Source organism: Podarcis vaucheri (assembly GCF_965113315.1).
Source record: "Podarcis vaucheri genome assembly, chromosome: 15".
NCBI classification, from domain to species: Eukaryota; Metazoa; Chordata; class Lepidosauria; order Squamata; family Lacertidae; genus Podarcis; species Podarcis vaucheri.
The window spans coordinates 35718713-35738183 of NC_138753.1; the positions used below are offsets into that span (position 1 = coordinate 35718713).

At 43.7% G+C, this 19471-nt stretch overlaps 2 protein-coding genes across 7 annotated transcripts in view; one reads left to right on the forward strand and one right to left on the reverse strand.

Annotated features, from left to right (window-relative positions):
- The window catches only part of GCK (glucokinase), a 59848-nt gene extending 59741 nt beyond the window's left edge, over positions 1-107 (reverse strand). For 2 of the 4 annotated variants that reach the window (XM_082200527.1, XM_082200526.1), the window contains exon 1: positions 2-80. Coding sequence is in view for 1 of the 4 variants with exons in the window: in XM_082200523.1 (XP_082056649.1) it covers positions 2-79 (78 nt within the window). In the remaining 3 variants the exon portion in view is untranslated. Of the gene's footprint in view, position 1 lies in introns of all 4 variants that reach the window. The other 2 variants (XM_082200524.1, XM_082200523.1) reach the window with 2 other exon arrangements.
- YKT6 (YKT6 v-SNARE homolog) lies at positions 48-15845 on the forward strand. Of its 3 annotated transcripts, none has more exons than XM_082200699.1 (8): positions 48-178; positions 1797-1937; positions 3665-3747; positions 7493-7593; positions 8940-9044; positions 9520-9585; positions 11487-11588; positions 13277-15845. In XM_082200699.1, the coding sequence occupies exons 2-8, from the start codon at positions 1834-1836 to the stop codon at positions 13310-13312; spliced, it is 597 nt and encodes a 198-aa protein (XP_082056825.1). In that variant the 5' UTR covers positions 48-178; positions 1797-1833; the 3' UTR covers positions 13313-15845. The 3 variants fall into 3 exon arrangements, with proteins under 3 accessions (XP_082056825.1, XP_082056826.1, XP_082056827.1); XM_082200700.1 differs by lacking the exon at positions 48-178 and adding an exon at positions 234-427; XM_082200701.1 differs by lacking the exon at positions 48-178 and adding an exon at positions 586-720.
- Positions 15846-19471: the final 3626 nt, after the last annotated feature.

A 19471-nucleotide genomic window follows, 5' to 3' on the forward strand; every position in this document is an offset into this window, starting at 1 on the left:
CCTCTATGGCGACTCGCCGGCACTTCCGGCTTCCTCCGGGCTCCACATCCGGGTCGTCCAAAGCTTCCGCTTCGTTCATTCGCCTCCGAGCCGCTCGGGGAGCCTTGGGAGGCGAGACGTGACGTGACGTGGGAGGGGGCGCCGCCCGGAGCAGAATCGGAGCTCCCCGCGCCGTGTGGTGAGCGAGGCGCGCGCTTGGCCGTTTACCTGTCGACGTCGTCGGCTGAGGGAGGGAGAGAGGGAGGCGGGTGGCCGGCGGGGGACTTCGCAGGGCCCAGGCGGGGGGCGAGAGGGCCCTCCCGCCCATCGCTGCCCCTCGCCCGGCCGTGTGCTCGGCGCTGTACGAGAAGCTGAGGCGACAGGCCTAGCGCTGGGCTCTCCCTCCCTCCCTCAGGGGCGCAGCGAGGCGCTTTATCCTGCCTCACGGGTGACGCCCCTCCGGTTTACCCCGCTTGCTCCCCCAGAGGCTCTTAAAGGGCGGAGAAAGGGCCTTTCTCGTCACCTGAGGCCTTCGGTTAGAGGCAGAACCGGGGGTGGGGGTGGGAGGCCTCTGCAGCGCATGCGCCCTGCCACTAGGCTTTAGTCCAGTGGTGGGGGCTCTGAGGCTCTCCAGATGTTGCTTGGGGAGGGGTTATTGCTGGTGGGACAGAGAGAGCGGGAGGTAGGCATGGGTTCTCCACCCTTGCTGTGGCGCCTGTCTCATTTGCCCTTCTAGTCCAGGTATCTTTTCATGCCCAGGAATGATAATAATTATTATTTATTTACATACATACATACATACCCCACCCACCTGGCTGCATTTGCCCAACCACTGCCCACTTCTAATCCAAATATGCGTTCATCTCTGACCATATGTTTCCATGGTGGTTGTGTTCTTGTTGCACCTTGGATCAGACAGCGACCCACTAGTGGGTCCTGACACCCGACCCACCACTTGAATCCCAGGGCTCTAGTCCCTCATTTTCTGCCGGCAGTGACTGTCCAGTGTCTGTGACCAAATAGTCTTTTCTCTTTCCGTCTTGCTTTCAGAGGAGGGTAGCTGTCCTAAGCATAGAAGTGAGTCCCACTTGGTTCCACGAGTCTTGCACTTCAGTAAGATTGCAGCCATACAGCAAAACAGCAAGGAATCTTGGTACCTTGGTACCATTTGAAAATTGATTGCTTTACTATGTTGGGACATCTTTTCTGGCTGGCGAGCCAGATCATTATCGCCCCACCTCCCGGTAGGCCATATTTGATGGGTGGATCAGTCTTCCCACTTGTCAGTCACCGAGTGTTGTTGTGATGTCATGGGATGCAGTGCTTTGAAATCCCAATTCTTGGAACTTCAAAGCGCAGTGCAGCACTGTTTGGAAGCGCTTTTGCTTTCAGACAGTCCCAGCACTCCTGTTTGAGCCTCTGGTTGACTTGCAGCTTATGTTTTCAAATGTTCAGCAACATTTGGTGGTGACAGGTTTCACTTCCCCTGATTGAAACCTTGGTCTTTGAGCATCTCTGAAATAATGAGTGAGTGCTTGCTGTTTTTCATATGTTTATCCGTGATAAATGTTTTCTCAGACTAGTGATGTAATTGTATAGCATGCCTTCCTCAGTAAGTGTGTATAGAGTTGCTGTGTGAACTTTCAGTCTTCCTGTGCTCCATTTCCCAGTGTGTAAATGAAGTAGGTTTGGAGCCTATAGAAATCTAGTCTGGAGCGCATGTTGACATCCATTCCTCATAGTATTGCATCTTACTGCTGCTGTGTTCACTTTATCCTACCTTATTTTTGTGCTTTTCTTTTTCTTCCTTTGCTCAGGTTGTTGAGAATCAAAGAGGCTTAAGTAAATAAAAGGATGAAGCTTTACAGTTTAAGTGTCCTTTACAAAGGAGATCCCAAAGTGCATTTACTGAAAGCTGCCTATGATGTGTCGTCATTTAGCTTTTTCCAGAGATCCAGGTATGTTTCCAATGCCTCAGAATGACTACTGGGGTACTTTCCTCTGATGCTCTTCTCTGTCCTCTTCAAGGACTTGAATTTGTACTGTAGTGTCCTCTTTGGCTTTGTTGAATGGAATTCAGGATAGTGAATTCTAATGAAGCCATTCTGGTTTGAGAGTTGGCAAAAAATATGTGCATTTTTTGTTATCTCAACAAAGCTTATGATGTCTAAGCACCTATGATCTTATTTAGAAGGATGTTACTTCTCATTAAGCATTTTACTATTTGTTAAAAAGGTTTGATACTTGTGACAATCTGAACAGATGTGCTTTGCTCTCAAAATGCTGGCCCTTTCACTTGCAAGTCTAACATAAACAGCTTTGAGTGTGCTCACCTAACCTGTTCAGATGTTCCATTAATGGAGTTTATTGATGTTAAGTGTAGGCCTGGGTGATGTATCAATTGCCCAGGATCAGTATGATGGCTAGATTGCAATGGCATCTTCACCGGACAGTATATCGTGGGTGAAATCACCACTGCTCCTGAGTCCCGTTGGCACCAGTTTGTAGAAGGACTCATGAGCCGTGGCAATTCCACCCATGATATCCTTCTGAAACCGCCATCGCCTCTGGCCCTCATACTGCATGAGTCAGAGATGGTGTGGTCTTGATCAGCTGAGAAGTGGGCAGTTTAAGGAAGCCCACTTTTCAGCTGATCAGACCCCCTACCTCCAGCTTGTGCCAGTGGGGGCGGAGTGGGAGAAAGAGGGAGCTTGGCTGCCTGAGTGAAGTAGGCGACAGCATCAAGCAGCCCCACTCCATGAGGCACTGGGTTGGCTTTCACCCCTAATCCTTGCAGAATGGTGTTGAGGCTGCCTGATGCTGCCGCCGGGCCCAGTGCTCAGCTGCAGCATCAGCATCAGGAGGCCCCTCTCCCCAAGGCACTGGGGTGGATTGCACCCTGTGCCTTGCAAAGCTGGGCAAGGTTGCCTGATGCCTCTGCCAAGCACTGGGAGCAGAGTGAGTCCCTCCACTCCCAGTGCTGGGTGGCAGCAACAAGCAGCCCTGGCTTGGCCAGGTTTCAGCATCACCATGTATCCCCAGATCGCAATGTTTGGCTGGTGATACATCGCAATTTTGAAAAGCTGACATTGCCCAGCCCTAGTTAAGTGTATGTACCCGGGTAAATATCATGCCATTAATCTTACAGTGCTTAGAATTCGGCTCTTGAATATTAGAGCCATTTCAGTAAAGTTGTATTTTTAATCAGAATTACATGGAACATGAAATGAGAACTGCTGCAGCAACTCAGAATCCATCTTGTCTCTGCTCATGTATTTCTTTGAGCAAGCGTTTAGTCTTGCTACAACATGGTTTAGGCAGTAGTTATACATATGGCTCATAGCCAGAGGCTGGGACCAAATTAGTTGACAGTAATGCTTTAGTTGAATGGATACATGTATCTATTGACACTTGCAGTTTTGATGAATTGTAGACTTGGAGGCTGCTTTTGAAAAACTAATAAAACCTTGCACTTTTAGAGTCTGTTTGGAGAACGATTTTAAATAGTAGTTTTTTCCTGTGGTTATTTTCCTATTAACAGATGTGTTGCAGTAAGTTCATTTGCATTGTAGCTGCTAGTAAAGTTACATTCCTCTATGGGATATATATGGCTCTTAAGTAATCCATTTGGTAATCTTGGGGAGCTTTGCTAACTAATATTGAGGCATGCCTCTTTTGTTTTCAGTGTTCAGGAATTTATGACCTTCACAAGTCAGCTGATAGTAGAGCGTTCAGAACCTGGCACCAGAGCTTCTGTAAAGGAGCAAGGTAAGAGTTTACAGAGGTCTGGGTTGTACTAAAACAGCCTTCCCCTATCTGGTATTCTCCAGATATTTTGGACTACATCTCCCATCATGTTGGGACTTGGTGCCATTTACAACTCGCAGCATGACTGTGCTGGCTGAGAATTGTAGTCCAGAACAACTGAAGGACGTCAGGCTTGGGAAGGCTGCACTAAGAGTTAAGGATGCAAATTTGCAAAGATACATAGGTTGGAATTGAGGCATGCATCTTTCACGTGATTACTGTTTCTCTAGCAGAAAGAAAACGGTGTGTTGGCTCTGCTGTTCAGGGGAATAAATGTTTTTGCAGTTCTCTTGCTTGAATTCTTTTTACCCTCAGACTAAGTTGGTTGGGTTTTAAAGCATAGTTTAAATTCATATCCTTATAAGCAATGAGCACCTGCAGAGCTGGCCATTGCCATCTAAGTTACAGGATGACATGACATGACTTAATCCTGCTTTGGTGAGGCAGTAAAAATGGACAGCAAGAGACATTTCAGGTTTCCATCTGAATGATGTGCATGCCAAACACACCCCATGGGTGGAGCTACTGTGTACATGGCCACACCTCTACACATTTTTTAAGCGTTTATTAATTTTCCAATTAAAACATCTAATTAACATATCAAATCAAATCCAATGAAAATAAAAAACTAAAATAAAAAAGTCCAATTGTCTTCCAAATTGTAATAATTTTTGTTTTGGCTTCCCACGGTCTGAATTCCAAAGCGCTTTCAACATCATAGTCCTGCCTCTCATCATCATCATCAATGTTTTTCATAATTTCATATCCGATTTTTCCCTCCACGTTTTGACTCTGGTTATGTGATCCTCATTCATGTCAGAAAACATACTTTTTTTCTATGGGGTGCAGATTTGTCCCTATATTGTACTTTTTCAGCTGTTTTTGTTTTTTTATCACACCGCTTCATTTAATTGCATCCAAATTCAGAGTTCTGTCCAGCTCTTTGAGAATTGTTATTTTGGCAGCTCCCAAATCGTTAATCATTTTTAATCTTCCATATGTTCAAGCGTCTGCCTGGAGGGCTCTACCAAAAAAGCTAATTTTTTGTATAGAAAACCACTGCACATTATATTAGTTTGAGTAATCCTGGACATATTAGTATTTGCTGTTAAGTATTGTGATTCCCGTGAAGCAAATGGTTGTAGCAGGAACTGATGGGCAGTCCACACTGAATCTCCACCAAGTCATACACTGAATGATGTTTAGCTGAGGAGCTGCAGAAACCTGTCTGACAACCAAGCTGCCTCTCCTTCGTTTCAGGATTACTCCCAATGGGAGCACAAACTCTGGCCTCTGAGTTGGCCACAATTTTCCTTCATGTGGTCTGATTTACTCTGTCCATCATAGTCAATAAATGGCTGTATAATCTTTACTGTGTCTTCCACCTCAGTGTGCTGAGATTCCTTCTGGCTTAGTCTTCTTTTGTACTATTCTTTGAGCTTCCATGTACTTAAGCACTGCTTAAAAAAAATAAAACGAAAGACTGTCAAAGTCCAGAACTTATAACACACAAGCCTACTACGTTTTTCAAGCCAGAGCAAACAGCTAGCCCTCCTGGCTGCAGTGAAAGCTTGATGATTAGGTGACAGTACGTGGTGAAATCCCAGAAGCTTGGGCAGGTAAAAAGCAAAGGTTGTAGTGAATACATTTTATCAGTCACTTTGTGGGGAGGCATGATGCTGCCTAGTTTCAAATGGTTTTATCAAACAGGCCCATTTGAATGCATGATTTAATAGTTGACACTGCTGATGAATTAGAGGAAGACAAATTATCAACATACACCTCAACAATAATCACTGTCACTGGAGTAGAAAGGACTTGGATTATATTTATGCAGTTCAGTGTCTCAGTGAGTGGTGTACAATATGGTATCTTCAAGAAAAAAGAAAAATCCAAGCAAATTTTGGCTTGCCACAGCAGTTTATTCTAATAAAGATTTGGAGAATATTGAGATATGTGCTGATAGGGTAAAAACATGGGATAGCTGAAATAGTTTATCAAAAAATCATAGGATATGAGTTATCTAGGGACCCCATACTTGTCCTTTTAGGATATGTGAAAGATATAGTACTCCCACATGACAGAAATATTCCATTTATTGATGGCCGCACCATTAACTATAGATGGAGAAAGATTAACATGTGCACCCTGTCCCCCGATGAGTAGTGCATGTGAGTATGGGTATGGCTTTGATGGGCAAGTAAGACTTTTGTTGTCTCTCCTATCAGTTCACACAGAGTTTTAAAAATTTATTACTGGAACAATAAGGTACAGGATGTTTTGCGAAGATGCTTATTATTAGGGGCAATTTGATCAACTGCTGTTTTGTATCATCTTTTCTTTTTCTTACTCTCTTTTTGTCCAACCCTATTTAAGGATATTAACTTTTGTTGCATGGTAATCATTACAGTACTTTGTTTCTATACATCTAAATATGCATACATACATTTATTTACATATATGTATAGATAATTTATCAATATCCTGTTATGAAATAGTGAAAAAGTCTATGTCAGTTACTGTTTCTTATATTTTTCGTTCATTACTTTTTTCTCACGGTTTGAAAATTTTATTTAGAAAATGGAGGCAGGAGAAATCTTGGAACTTAGAAGGGCAAACCATCTCTCCTTGGTCTGCATTCCTTTGCCTCTATTTCCCCTGGTTCATGGAAAATGCATTTTTGGTACAGCACTAGATACCCCAGGGTGTGGCAGCTGTGAAGAAGGCAAATTCCATATTGGGGATCATTGGAAGGGAGTTGAAAATAAAATTATGAATAAATACCATTATACAAATCAATGGTGTGACCGCACTTGAAATATTGCATGTCGTTCTGGATGCCACACCTCAAAAAACATATTGTAGGGTTGGGAACGGCAACCAGAATGATCATGGGGCTGAAGGATCATGAGTTTTTTGTTTAGAAAAAAGCATGCAGTGTTTATGAAATTTTGCATTGCGTGGAGAAAGCGGACAGAGAAATGTTTTTCTCCTCTCATACTATTAGAACCTGGAGCCACCCAATGAAGCCAAATGTTGGAAGGAAAAGACAAAAGGAAGCACATAATCAAAACTATGAAAGCATTAAAGCATTGGCTACCAAGTTGGATGACTTTTAAAGGGTTTAGACAAAATTATGGAGGATAAATCTGTCAATGGCTGCTACTCAGGATGGCTGTATAATATGTGGTGGAGACAGAATGCCCCCGAATGCCAATTGCTGGCATTCATAAGCGGATAGAATGTGGTTGGACTCATGTCCCTCTTGTGGACTTCCTGTAGGTATCTGGCCATTGTGCGAACAGAGCGCTTGACTGGGTAGACCTTTGATCTGCTCTCAACGATTTGAATTATCCCTTTCTCAAAATTTGAATTATTCCTTTCTCAAGCTTTATTCACAGTGCTACCAATGGGGGTTCTACATTCTCTGTGCTATGAAGCATTTTTTTCCCTGTGCTGTGCGCTATTCAGTGCTACCCAAACACAATTCTTCCTTGTGCTTGGAAGCTGCCTCAGTCCTGCAGTGGGGGAATTCCATTCATTCTTTCAAAGTGAATCTTGACCAAAGACTTGGAGTTGATAAGTTCAACATCTGCATGCTAAAACAGAGATGTCCCCAAATAAAATTGTTATCTATCTAGTATTCAGACACTAAGCAACTTTATTGGGATGAAACATGAGTTGTTCATCTTTCTCTTCACTTCAGAGTATCTCTGCCATGTTTATGTGCGGAATGACGGATTGGCTGGAGTGCTGATTGCAGACAATGAGTATCCATCCCGGGTCTGTTTTACCTTGTTGGATAAGGTAAGTACCAGGTTCAACCAAGATGACCTATGATTCTGCAGTTGAGCTGCAAGAGAGCATAGAATAGAAGTTTTGAAGCTGGACTATGGGCCTTTCCTGTGGTGGCACTTTGGAATGGCCTACCCCCATCCCAAAATAAGGTATGAGCTAAGGCTCTTAAAGTTTCAGCACATGCTAAAGCCTTCTTTATTTACCTTGGGCTTTACTGGTACTTAATGCCTTCTATTATGAGAGTTAATTTTATTTGGACCACTGATTGGATTTTAATATGATGGTGTCCTGTAGTTGTAGTGCAAAATTTTATACTACATTTTCTAGGCTGTTGTACGTTACCTGGCAATGCATAATACTCTGCATATAAATATTGCTTGGCTCCATTACAGGTAAAACATTAGTTCAATTGGGGCATCACACCAAAGCATGGTTTTCTCTAACCATAGTTTAGAACTCCAGCCTAGGATTTAGGCCAGGCTTAGGCAAACTCGGCCCTCCAGATGTTTTGGCACTACAGCTGCCATCATCCCTGACCACTGGTCCTGTTAGCTAGGGATGATGGGAGTTGTAGTCCCAAAACATCTGGAGGGCTGAATTTGCCTATGCCTGATTTAGTCAAAATGACCTCCTCCTCACTGCCCTCTCCCTTCCCCAATTCAGCTGAAAACTTTCAGCCCTTCCCTTCCTAAGGTTTGAGCTTCAAATACACAACAGAAAAATCTGTTTAGATATTCTTGTCTTCCTTTTTCCATTTAGGTTTCATAAGTTAACTCCAATCTCCATGGTGCAGCAACTTTTGGAGGCAGAGGGGTTGCCATATATCTATGTTTATTGGAAAATATACCTAACCAATTACAAACCATGGTTGGTCAGACCAGACATAAAACTGGTCTTCTTTTCGTGATTGGTGTGATACCAGAATAGGGGATTGGCTCTGGGGCCATTTGATGTTCAACTATTTTGTTTATTTTGTTTGTTTAAGGTAAATCATTTGCTTTCTTCCCAGGTAGTTTGAGCCTGGTGAATACAAGGAAGGAGACCTGTTTAGTTTCAGAGATGGGACTATCTTGGATGCACTCAACTCAACCTGTGCTCCTTGTTAAGGGCATAAAATCAGAGACTGGTTTTGATTAGTTACTGACCATGAACTTACTTTGGATCTTGGAACTACTTTGAGTATTTATTAACATTTCCTATTGAGGAAGGTGTGTGTTCCGGTAGAGAACACAGAAACTGGATGTCACTTGTCTGCAACTGGCAATTATGGTATTGGGGAACTTTGAGAATCTTGGTCTAGGTTGCTCTCATGAGTGAGAGGGCAGTTGAATTCTTATTGTCAGTTTGTATTGTAGGTGCTGGATGAATTTTCCAGGCAAGTTAATAGGATAGACTGGCCCTCTGGAACCCCGGCAACAATAAACTACACAGCTTTGGATGGTTACCTTAGTAAATACCAGGTATGACTGAACTGGGCTAGACAATTAAAGCAAAGAAGCTTTAATGTTGTCTGGTGCATGATTTTAACTTGCCTTTCAATGTTTATTTGTTTTAGTACTATTCTGTTTTTGTTTGGGTGTGGGTGTGTTTAGGTGGGGGGAAGCATGTCTTTATTGATCACATGTATTGCATGCTAGCAGCCATAGTCCTAATTGCATGACTTAATCTAGTTTTTACTATGTTATATGAGAAGAGGCTGATCTCTGGGAAGAGTACAAAGAACTTTTAATATTTCTAGCAGAGGGAAGAAATACTGTTTTATCAAAATCTTCAGTGCCAAAATGTTGAAGTTTTTTATTTGGGTCATATATGTAGCTTGGCACAGTTGGAAGAATCTACTTTCTGATTATTTCATTAAGGAATTAATGTCCTAATAATGATCTCCAGTTTCTCAACTATCACCTTCTATAATAATGTGATGTGTTCCTTTTTAAGAATCCTCGTGATGCAGACGCAATGACAAAAGTGCAAGCCGAGCTGGATGAGACCAAAGTCATTCTGGTAAGGGGCAACCTCTTACAGAAATCTTGTGGAATTGGCACATGTTGTGTTAATCCAAGTCTCCTCAACACAGTGCTTCCCAGCTATTGTAGGTCTTCAGGTCCCATCATCCCCGTCCACTGGCCCCGCTGGCTGGAGCTGGTGGAAGTTGTAGTCCAATGTCTTGGTGACTTTCTCATGACCACTTAGAAAATGAAGGACAGTACAGAATTTGCTGTACCTTGGTCCCTCAGAGACTACAACAGCATTATTAGGATATGTTGTCCCACAAAGCTGTGAAAGCTCTACAAACAAACCCTTAGTTTTCCCCTTTCTTCTTTGAAGGATGCTCTCTTCAGCATTAGTACAGTGTGTGAGTTACTGCACCAGTCTTTTAATCGGGCACTTGTGATTCTGTAAGCTGGTTGAGGAGCCATGAGCTAAGCTGAGAACAGTGATGCAGTCAGATGGAACTAGGTCATGACTACTACTTTAGCTAGGAACACCCTTTGCTTCTGTTTATGATGTCATTAATATCTGAGTCAATCTCTTATAATGACCCTAGTGTTTCTTGTGTGGCAGAACAGAATTGTCTTGACTGTCCTGTTTTGCAATCATGCTTTAGTTGCTACCTCCCCCACAATTTAGGGATGTCCTGATTGTGGTGATGAGCAAATGCTTCAGTGTATGGCTGTTTTGAATCCTGATTCCTATTCCCATCTCAAGCAATGTGCCAGAGGCTGGGAGTTAAACTGAGCTTCTAAGATCTCGACAGAATATTAAAGCAGCTAAGAAGGGAACTATTTAACATATATTAAATCTTAAAGCAGTGTTGCTTTCTCAGCTACACTTAGGAAGCAGAGAATTACTTCTCTGGGTTAAATGCTGAAACTTTGAGATGTTGTTTATTTGCAGATTTGTGTAAAAACTTAACAAGCCTAGATAATGATTATGGGCAACTTAAGCCTAAATATTAATGTTCATTAAGTCTTAAGCATCTGAAAACAGAGTCATCTGCGTAAGTGTTGGACAAATTAAAATATAAGTATTGTTCCTGCTACACTTTTTGAATACAGTTGGCTTCCCCACTCTTCTGAGAACATGCTTAAATAGTTGAATAGCCTCTATTTCTACAGTCAATTAGAAAAAAAAACCCCTCTTGAAGAGTGAGGCAGAATTTTGTTTACATTTTAAAAGTAAGTTGTTAGAATTAGAGTCTGAAGGTGACAATGAAAATACAAAACAAAAAACCACGAACCCAAGAATAAAACATACACCACACTAAAACAATAGATTGCTAACCCAATTGCAATAAAAAAGCAGCAACTGGAATGAGCTCTAAGGATGAGGGAGGTTTGCTGAAAGCAAGCAGTGAGGTCAGCATGTGTGCCTCTCTGAGCAGAGAATACTGAGGAGCAGGGGGCACCACTGAAAAAGCTCCATGTCATCAAGCTCTGCTGATAGAAAAAGAAGGGGACACAAAACAGATTCTTGCCCCAAACATAAAGAAAGAAGACGGCGCAAAAGCTTTTATTTATATGTATAAGCAGGCATGCACCTTTAAGAATAGTTTGGGTTTAGAATTTACACACCTCTTGGCAGGGGCCAAGGTGAGAGAGGAAGGGACGAATAAATGCTTGCAGCGGTGACAGCAATGGAGTGTTAGTCTGTGTGAGAGCCAGGTGTGTGCAGAGTCCAAGAACCTTGCCTTAAAAACCAACAATACTTTATAAGCACCTTCCAAGCCAGAAAGCAGAATTTCATTTTATTACTATTTTATAATACGAAGGGGTGGGGAGCTCTGTGACCGTGGCTCTGCCAATTCTTAAACTTACCCTCTGCTGCAGTTTGAGCAGCTGGGCTTGCAATATTTATTGACCACGCGCAGCCTCCATCTTTCAGCTTTGTCTTTTCTCACTTAGCACAATACCATGGAGTCTTTGTTAGAAAGAGGAGAGAAGCTGGATGACTTGGTGTCCAAATCAGAAGTTCTTGGAACTCAGTCAAAAGCCTTCTACAAAACTGTAAGTATATTGTGGCCAGAGGCCCAACTATCTTGTCTCACTGACTTCTCCTCTGTCTTTCCAGCAGAGTGTTCATGGGTGGTATGTTCTTAGAGCCAAGTGTTGTGAGACACCTACCATGTACTTCCTGGGGGGAATTGGCAGAGTGTGAAGTAATTCTCATATCTCTTGCTAGTCCTGGATCTGTGAAAAGCTCTTGTGGATTGTGATGTTTAGGACTCTAGCAACAGATTCTCTTGAGTAAAGTATAATTCTCCTTGCAGATCCACACAGCTGGATCATTGTAATAGGCTGCCATACACTTAGGAAGAGGGAGGTTTGGCTTCCATTAACATGCTAGATAATTGATAATGGTCTATTCTCTATTGATAATAATTGGGCTTGCTCTTTTCTCTATCTTAAAAAAATAAAATGTGGCTTCAGATGTCTCTCCCTTCCACAATGTGGTGATCAAATTCAGAATTTCCTGCAATAATTTCATTTATTTCATAAAAATAATGACAACCATCCAACAGTTCTATAAGTGGGGGAAAGGGAAAGAGTGGGCAGCAAATGAGTGTTTTTGTCTGAGAATCATGGCTTTCTTGTACAGGTATTTGCATTGGAAATGGAACCTGGTCTATCATGAACAGTTAGATTATATTATCTGCCTAGCTGGAGATGAAATGGAAAGAGCCCTTAAATACAGGAAATTTAGGTGGGGGGTGGAACTAACAAGATTTTTCTTGTTGAAAAAGTTTGCGAATTGCAAATGGAAACATGAAATAAAAATCATCCTGACCTAAATGACAATTACTGCATGCCTCAGACATCTTGATATTGGTTCGGCCCACATAAGCACTTGGCTTCCTCTGGCTTGTAGCCAGTGCTAGTCCTATTCATAACAGACCCATTGAAATAAACAGACATAAATTACTCATGTCAATTGATTTCAGTGGGTCTCCTTGGATTAGGACTAACATTGGATGCAGCCCTCTGGCCCTATTCTTAGGTATCTTTTCCTTGGTACAGGTATTGTGAGGAGCCTACCCTGCAGCTCCTTCCCATGCCAGCCTTTTCCCTTCTGGAACATCTCTCCTCCCCACTCCAGAGACAGGAGCTATCATGGTCCTTAGGGATTTCATTTCTATCTCTCCAGAATTCCTTTCCTGGTTTCTGAGTGTTTGTACTTAGGAAATCAGGACAGATTAATAAACCAGCCACATCCCTCCCTTAATAACCAGACATAGATGAGGTTTTGGGAATCCCCATGCATGTGATTCCGGGGGGCCGCAATATGGTGGTGGTGGTCACTTTTTAAGCCCTAAACTGCTTGGGACCCAGGCACGTTATGGACCACTTCCTACCACATCGGGAGAAGCCCTCTTGACTAACTCCCACCCACCCTCAAGCGGATGGAGACTGGGGAGGATGCTTTCTTGCTTGAGGCCTTCCAGATGTGCTCTTGCCTTCTTTGGATTATAATTGTTGAGGTTTTTTTATTATATATGAACCTCTCTGGACATTTTTTTAAAAACTGAAGGGTGGAATATAATAAGTATTCTTGACAGATAAAATGCATAAACTAAGCTGATACTGACACGAGGAGATTCTGTACAAGGAAGCTTCTGAGGATTTGACTTGCTAAAACCTTTTAAGTGGGAATCTCTCAATGTGTGTGTGTCCTTTTTTTAAAACCATCTCTTAAGGCCCGCAAGCAGAACTCGTGCTGTGAGATCATGTGACCCCTTCGGCTGGAATCTGCCACCTGCTCTGGACTTCATTCGCATTCAGGGCTCCAGGACACAGCAGTGAAAAGATGCACTCCTACGACTTCCCATGGCACTCCTTATTTCCGGATATAGCCACCTCAGCCAGGCTGGATGCACTGAAAAAGGATATGATGTTGTGGTTCATGAATTTAAAACAATCTTTTTTTTCTCCTCTTGAAAAAAGGCATCTTGGGCCTCAAGATGCTTGTACTATGAGGCTGAGGATAGACACTGACTTTTTTCCATTGGTACCAAATGGGCTCCCTGATCTAGCAGTCTGGTGGATAGCCGCCATGTGGGACTTTCTGCCCTGCTTCTTTCTGAAACCTGCAAGCAGATGTGGACTCTCTATGTATCTGTTGCTGTATGTTTACGTAACACTAAGAAAACAGTCTGACCACCTGACGGTTGCAAGCCAGGACCAAGACTTGGCTTGTCAGTCTCAACACTGCATCTAGTGGTGACAATGAGTTTCTCAGTGTGCTAAAATGTCCCGCGGTAGTTGTGGAAGCAAGGCAGGACTGCAGCCCGTTCAGCAGAGGAGCTCCAAGGGACTGAGCAAAGAAGTTCCCAGGGTGAGCTTGGGCTTGAGAATCTGCTTGGAATTATTTCCTTTTACTCAACCTGGGAGAGTCTTTTGATCTTGTCACTACATTTGCCAAGGAGATAAGCAGCAGCTCATTTTCGTTCCCAACACTTAACTGCCACTTGTCAAACAAAAATGTTTAAGGAGGCTTGTTATGGCATCACAAACTGGAAATCTGTCTCATCTCAGAGCTTATTTGGAGAGGGCTTATCCATAACACTGGTCAGTTTTCTGGTCAGTGGCTTCTGTTGCTTTTGCAATGCTTCTCCATATAATGTGGAAAAGCTGTTTTCACAGTCAGCAGCTCCCTTTCACTGGTAGTGTGTTGTGTTATGGCTGCTGTTAGGCAGTGCCCCTGCCATGGTATTAAACCAGCCCTTGTTAATGGCATTGTGCCATTGCCCAGAAGTCCCACCTGCTGCTTTGCACAAGGAGCTGTGCCAGAGTTCTGTAGTTTGACCTGTCCTATATTGGGTGTAAAGTGTTTTAGCCGCTGAAGTTGTGCGTCTTGGTGTCTTGTAATGTTCTTGGCTGGACCTACATCCTCCCCACTGGAGAGTTTGTCCCTGCTGGCTAGTTTTGTTTAAATACCAGAAAACGTTGATAATAATCTCTTGTCTTTTCTATCAGTGGTGCCTGAGCTCTTAGGACCATTCTGTCTTGGGAGGCAGGGATGCTATTCTGCAATTGGAGTTCCACCCTGATCTTGCCTTTTCTGTACCTCAACTGTGGTGGGTGTGTCTGCACACAGGTGAGAAGAAGCATCACTTAAAAAAAAAAAAAAGCCTTAGAGAAGGAGCCGTGAGAATAGCAGCTTTGGTGTCAACAGGACGGAACTGCTACGTTGTGCTGTTGTACATCAGGGAGATCCTGGGAGGGTGTATATGTCTGGGACAGCGACAAACAGCTATCTTCTGATCTAGGTCTCGTAACTGAAGTGACATCACTGCCATAACGCTTCCCTCTTTTCCGGAGAGGCATATGAACGGTTATGGGATGGAGGTCTTCCTTGCTCCCATTACTGTGCAACAAGCTGTAGCAAAGGGGGCGAATGCCACTAGGGCAGAGCCGAGGCTTATCGACAAGGACCGTGAGCATGAGTGCAATTCGTGACTTGCAATCTGTTCACTTTTTTGTGCTTTTGTGACATATTTGACTGTGCCGCTTCCTCATGGGCAACAGCAACGTCAACTTTCAAATCCATTTTTGCAATGTATTTATTACTTGATAAGAAAGCCTACACCAAGCCCAGGGCAGGGGTGAAATGGGCCAAGTGAGAGACCCAGGGTTTTACTCAGTTTTTGTTATCATAGTTGACCTGTGTTGGCTTGGTGGTGGATGTTTTGGGACAGTTTATGTCTGCACTTACTTGCTCTCTGCAGCCGAGCCCCTCGCACACCTTGGCCAATCACAAACTTGAATCGACATTATTATGCAGGCTGCCTTGGCAGAACCAGTGCAGCACCCCGCTTGGTGCCAGTGTATCACCAGCCTTAATTTCTTTTTTCTTCTTCCTCGGATCTCTGCTATCTGAGGCCTGTCTTTTCTGTAAAGCCCATTTTTTTGTTAATGGTCTTCTGGGCTTGATCTTAACGAGTTCTCTCCTAACAAGAGGCCGGATAGTGAGCCACAGTGATTTCCATTCCTCCTTGCTTTGGGAGAGAACAACTGTTCCCATTTGTCATTTTTTTAAACTGAAAATTAACTTCAGAAACTGACCCCGAGAAGTAAAACAGCAAGGCTAATTTGTAAAGTGTTTTGCCCCTTAGGCTCATGTGCTCACACCTCTCTACCTGTCCTCTTTCTAATGTGGAAGCTTTTACTAAAGATTGTATTTTAATAAATATGGCCTAACTTCTGTATGTACTGGTTAATGGATTATACCTACATGGATAAAGTTATCACTTGATGGTTCAAAAATGGCTTGTCTCATATCATCCATGCAATAATGAATCACGGTCCTCAAACTGCTGAATTGCTCGTGTGGAACCTGTAGCCTTTCTGGTGGTACTGGACTACAACTCCCATCATCCCAGACAAATTGGCCCTATTGGCCAAGGCTGTTAGAAGTGGGAGTCCCACATGGGGGTGAGCCACAGGCTCCCATCCCTGGCTCCGGAATTATATGCAGGAACCAGATACAGCATCTACCACTATATGGTAGGGTGTCAATGCCTGATATTACAGATTTACTTCATTCTTGCCAGATCCTCCTGGGCCTTCCTGTGTGATTAGTTGATCGGTTTAGATTTGCAGGGGGCTGTTCAGCTTTGGGCTATGTAGACCAATCCCTTGGAATACTTGAGTTGCTTTTTCTTCAGGATACTGATCTATTTTTCTGTTCCCAGTGCTTCTTAATTGAGACAGAAGTATACGTTGTAGGAGCATCCTGTCTCTGCCTTAGACTTGCACATTCGTGTCAGTTATTACAGTTGGGCAAAGAAGTCTAAAAGGGCATTTCAGTTGTAAAACTAGAAAATAGATGAGAAATACATTGAGCCCCAGTCCGTTGCTCTGACATAATTGTCATCATTCTGTTTGCAGGTTTGTGCCTGTAATTTAACATTGTGTCATCAGCAATTCTTAGGACAGATATTCCTATAACTATAAAAAGAACACCCCAAGGAGAAACACAAGAGGGGGCAATATATTGGTCAGTAAAGGTGGGAATGTGCTTTGAATCATCTCTGTGGCATGGTAAGGGCAGTACATTACATTAGAGCAGGTACTTGCCCACAGGATCCCACCCTCGTTCCTCCCCTTGCTGAAATGAGACTTGATAGAAGCGTTCTGTTTTAGCCAATATAATATATTGCCATGTGTGCTTGGTTTGGTGTGGGGTTTCTCCAGTTCATCTCCAAAGGTGTGCAAGTGTCCCCAAAGTTTGGAGACTGCTACATTACATTGGAGACTGCTTTTAAATAGTCAGCTTCTCAGTCTGACCTAGTAATGGGGATTGCGCTACTAGTGCCTTGGCACTAATGGTCCTTGCCCCTCCATCTCCAGAATTCAAGTGTTACTTGTACAATACGTGCGGTTTCTCTTTGAGAGGCGAGAAAGAAGATTCTGAAGATTCTCTCTTCTCATGAAGGTGAAGGCACCCAGTTTTTCTGTGCAGCAGTTTCTTTCCATTGCTCCCAAGATTAATCCCGCTCCTGTGCCTCTCTACCTGGGTCTGTTGTCAAGGTACACAATGCAGTAACCAAGCAGGTCTTGAGTCTGAACTGTACCTGGATGGGAGACCTCCTGGGAACATTATGTATGCTGCTTTGACCACATGGGAGGAAACATATTTACGTGCTACTACAAATGAATTAGGGACGCGGGTGGCGCTGTGGGTAAAAGCCTCAGCGCCTAGGGCTTGCCGATCGAAAGGTCGGCGGTTCGAATCCCCGCGGCGGGGTGCGCTCCCGCTGCTCGGTCCCAGCGCCTGCCAACCTAGCAGTTCGAAAGCACCCCCGGGTGCAAGTAGATAAATAGGTACCGCTTACCAGCGGGAAGGTAAACGGCATTTCCGTGTGCTGCGCTGGCTCGCCAGATGCAGCTTTGTCACGCTGGCCACGTGACCCGGAAGTGTCTCCGGACAGCGCTGGCCCCCGGCCTCTAGAGTGAGATGAGCGCACAACCCCAGAGTCTGTCAAGACTGGCCCGTACGGGCAGGGGTACCTTTACCTTTACCTTTACAAATGAATTGGATGCTCTAATCTTTAATGATTGTATCAGTCCTGTTCAGTGGGCTTTCTTTGTGCCAAACTGTTTCCAGGTGGTGTAAAGACATTTGGCGGTGGAGTGGGCTTGAATGAGAAGCTCAGGAACATGATAATGAGACAAGGTTGCACCAGTTGTTTTGTCCCTTTTGTGGTTTTTTTTTTTTTATTTGCAGTTTCCCGAGACAAAAACAAAGTCGGAATCATTTTTACACTTACAAGGCTCAGAAAGAAAAGACAGTGAAATGGCAAGAAAAAGAAAGGGAGAGTTTTAAGTCAGAAAGAGGAAAAGATCCACCAGCATTCATGGGACAGACTAACAGCTCAGCTTTGCTTTTAGTTCTCATAGATATAGATATATATAGATTTTTATTTCTCTTTAAAGGTCATGCAAAAGAAAATACAACCCCCCCTCCCCCAATCCAAAAATACCCCCAGCAACGCACTTAGTTCCATAGTAAACAAGGTGAACACCAAAGGGGAGGCGGCCCCGGTACATTAATGTTTTAATAATGAAACACCTGTTTCAACATGCGGCTTGTAATATTTTTTTTTTCATATACATGGATGTAGAGACACTTCTCATTTGTCTTCCACAGAAACCGTACAAGCATTCTAGTACGTCCCCATATTTGAATTCTCGCTTTCCTTGCATGTTTAATCCAGTACCCACCTCCCTGTTTCCAACCCCTCCCCTGGAAAAGAAATGCAGAAATAAAGGTGCTCTGAGAGAAAGGCAATTCAGCCAGAATGTGTTGGCTCTAAATGTTATCTCCTCCCTGGTTTATGCTGGATGTTCCTGTCTTGGAAGCACTATCTCCTCAGGTGCGTATGCAAAGGTGGGGGGTGAAGATGAGCCACCATAAGCTTAGATTGCGAATATGAATTTGGAAGAGAAACACATTTTTGACCTAAACCCTAGTAGTCTGCATTCTGTTCTTAGCATCCCCTGCCCTGGGCAGAGAGGACACAACTGGGTTGGGGAGGGGAAGATGCAAGGGAACATCGTCTCCTAAGCCTCATCTAGAAATAGGAGCATCATTTAACACTTCCTGCACTCTTGAGCTCCTCTGAACTCTTCTCTGGTGGGTAGGGTGGTGCAGTGCAAAGCCCAGTCCTGAGACGGCAGGAGTAAGAGATCTAAACCTCTTAATATAAAGTGCTTTCAATGCTGTGTCAGTGCTGGTGGGATAGCCTCCCCCACCCCCCACCGCTGCCCATTCCCTCTTCTCCCCCCCTCTCCCCCCCTTCAATTCTCCCACCCCTGCCCAGTCATTCTGTCTTGGTCCAGTTGCCCTTACATTCAATAGCCATGCGAAGTCCTGCATGAAGCGATGGGGACGGCCTTGTAGGAGGGCCTGGACAAAGGCCACACTCGAATGCCATAGAAGTTCTCGCCACCCAAGACAGAATCCACTGCATTTCTAAGTCGCTGAGGAGTTTTCCACTCCCTCCTACCTCTTAGCAATGGAATGAATCAATGATCCTTGCTTCACTACTTCATAATCATAGCAGAGATATCCTGGAAGACATCTAAGTCTATCAACTGTACAAGGCAACCTGGGCCCTCGATAGCAGTACTATATAGGACTGTGTCTATTGATCTCAAGCAGCTTGTCAGGTTTGGCCTAGTAGGTCCAGAGGGATCAAGAAACAAATGTGCAAAGACAGTTCATTACATAAAAGGTTTGCATGACCTTTGTCTAACCACTGAACCACAGCCTAGCCACAAGGCACTATGCTTTAAACACCTCCTTATTTCCAAGTGAAGATTATGGCTACTTGCCCTTAAACTGAAGCTTGCAGCGCCTTATGTGCAACTGTTTATTAGGCTCTGAA

Bases quoted from the DNA above. Each gene is read 5' to 3' on its own strand.
- YKT6 (XM_082200699.1), top strand. From the start codon at position 1,834: ATGAAGCTTTACAGTTTAAGTGTCCTTTACAAAGGAGATCCCAAAGTG. The intron at 3,748-7,492 runs GTAAGAGTTTAC...TCTTCACTTCAG, and splicing joins AGCTTCTGTAAAGGAGCAAG to AGTATCTCTGCCATGTTTAT. The intron at 11,589-13,276 runs GTAAGTATATTG...CCATCTCTTAAG, and splicing joins CAAAAGCCTTCTACAAAACT to GCCCGCAAGCAGAACTCGTG.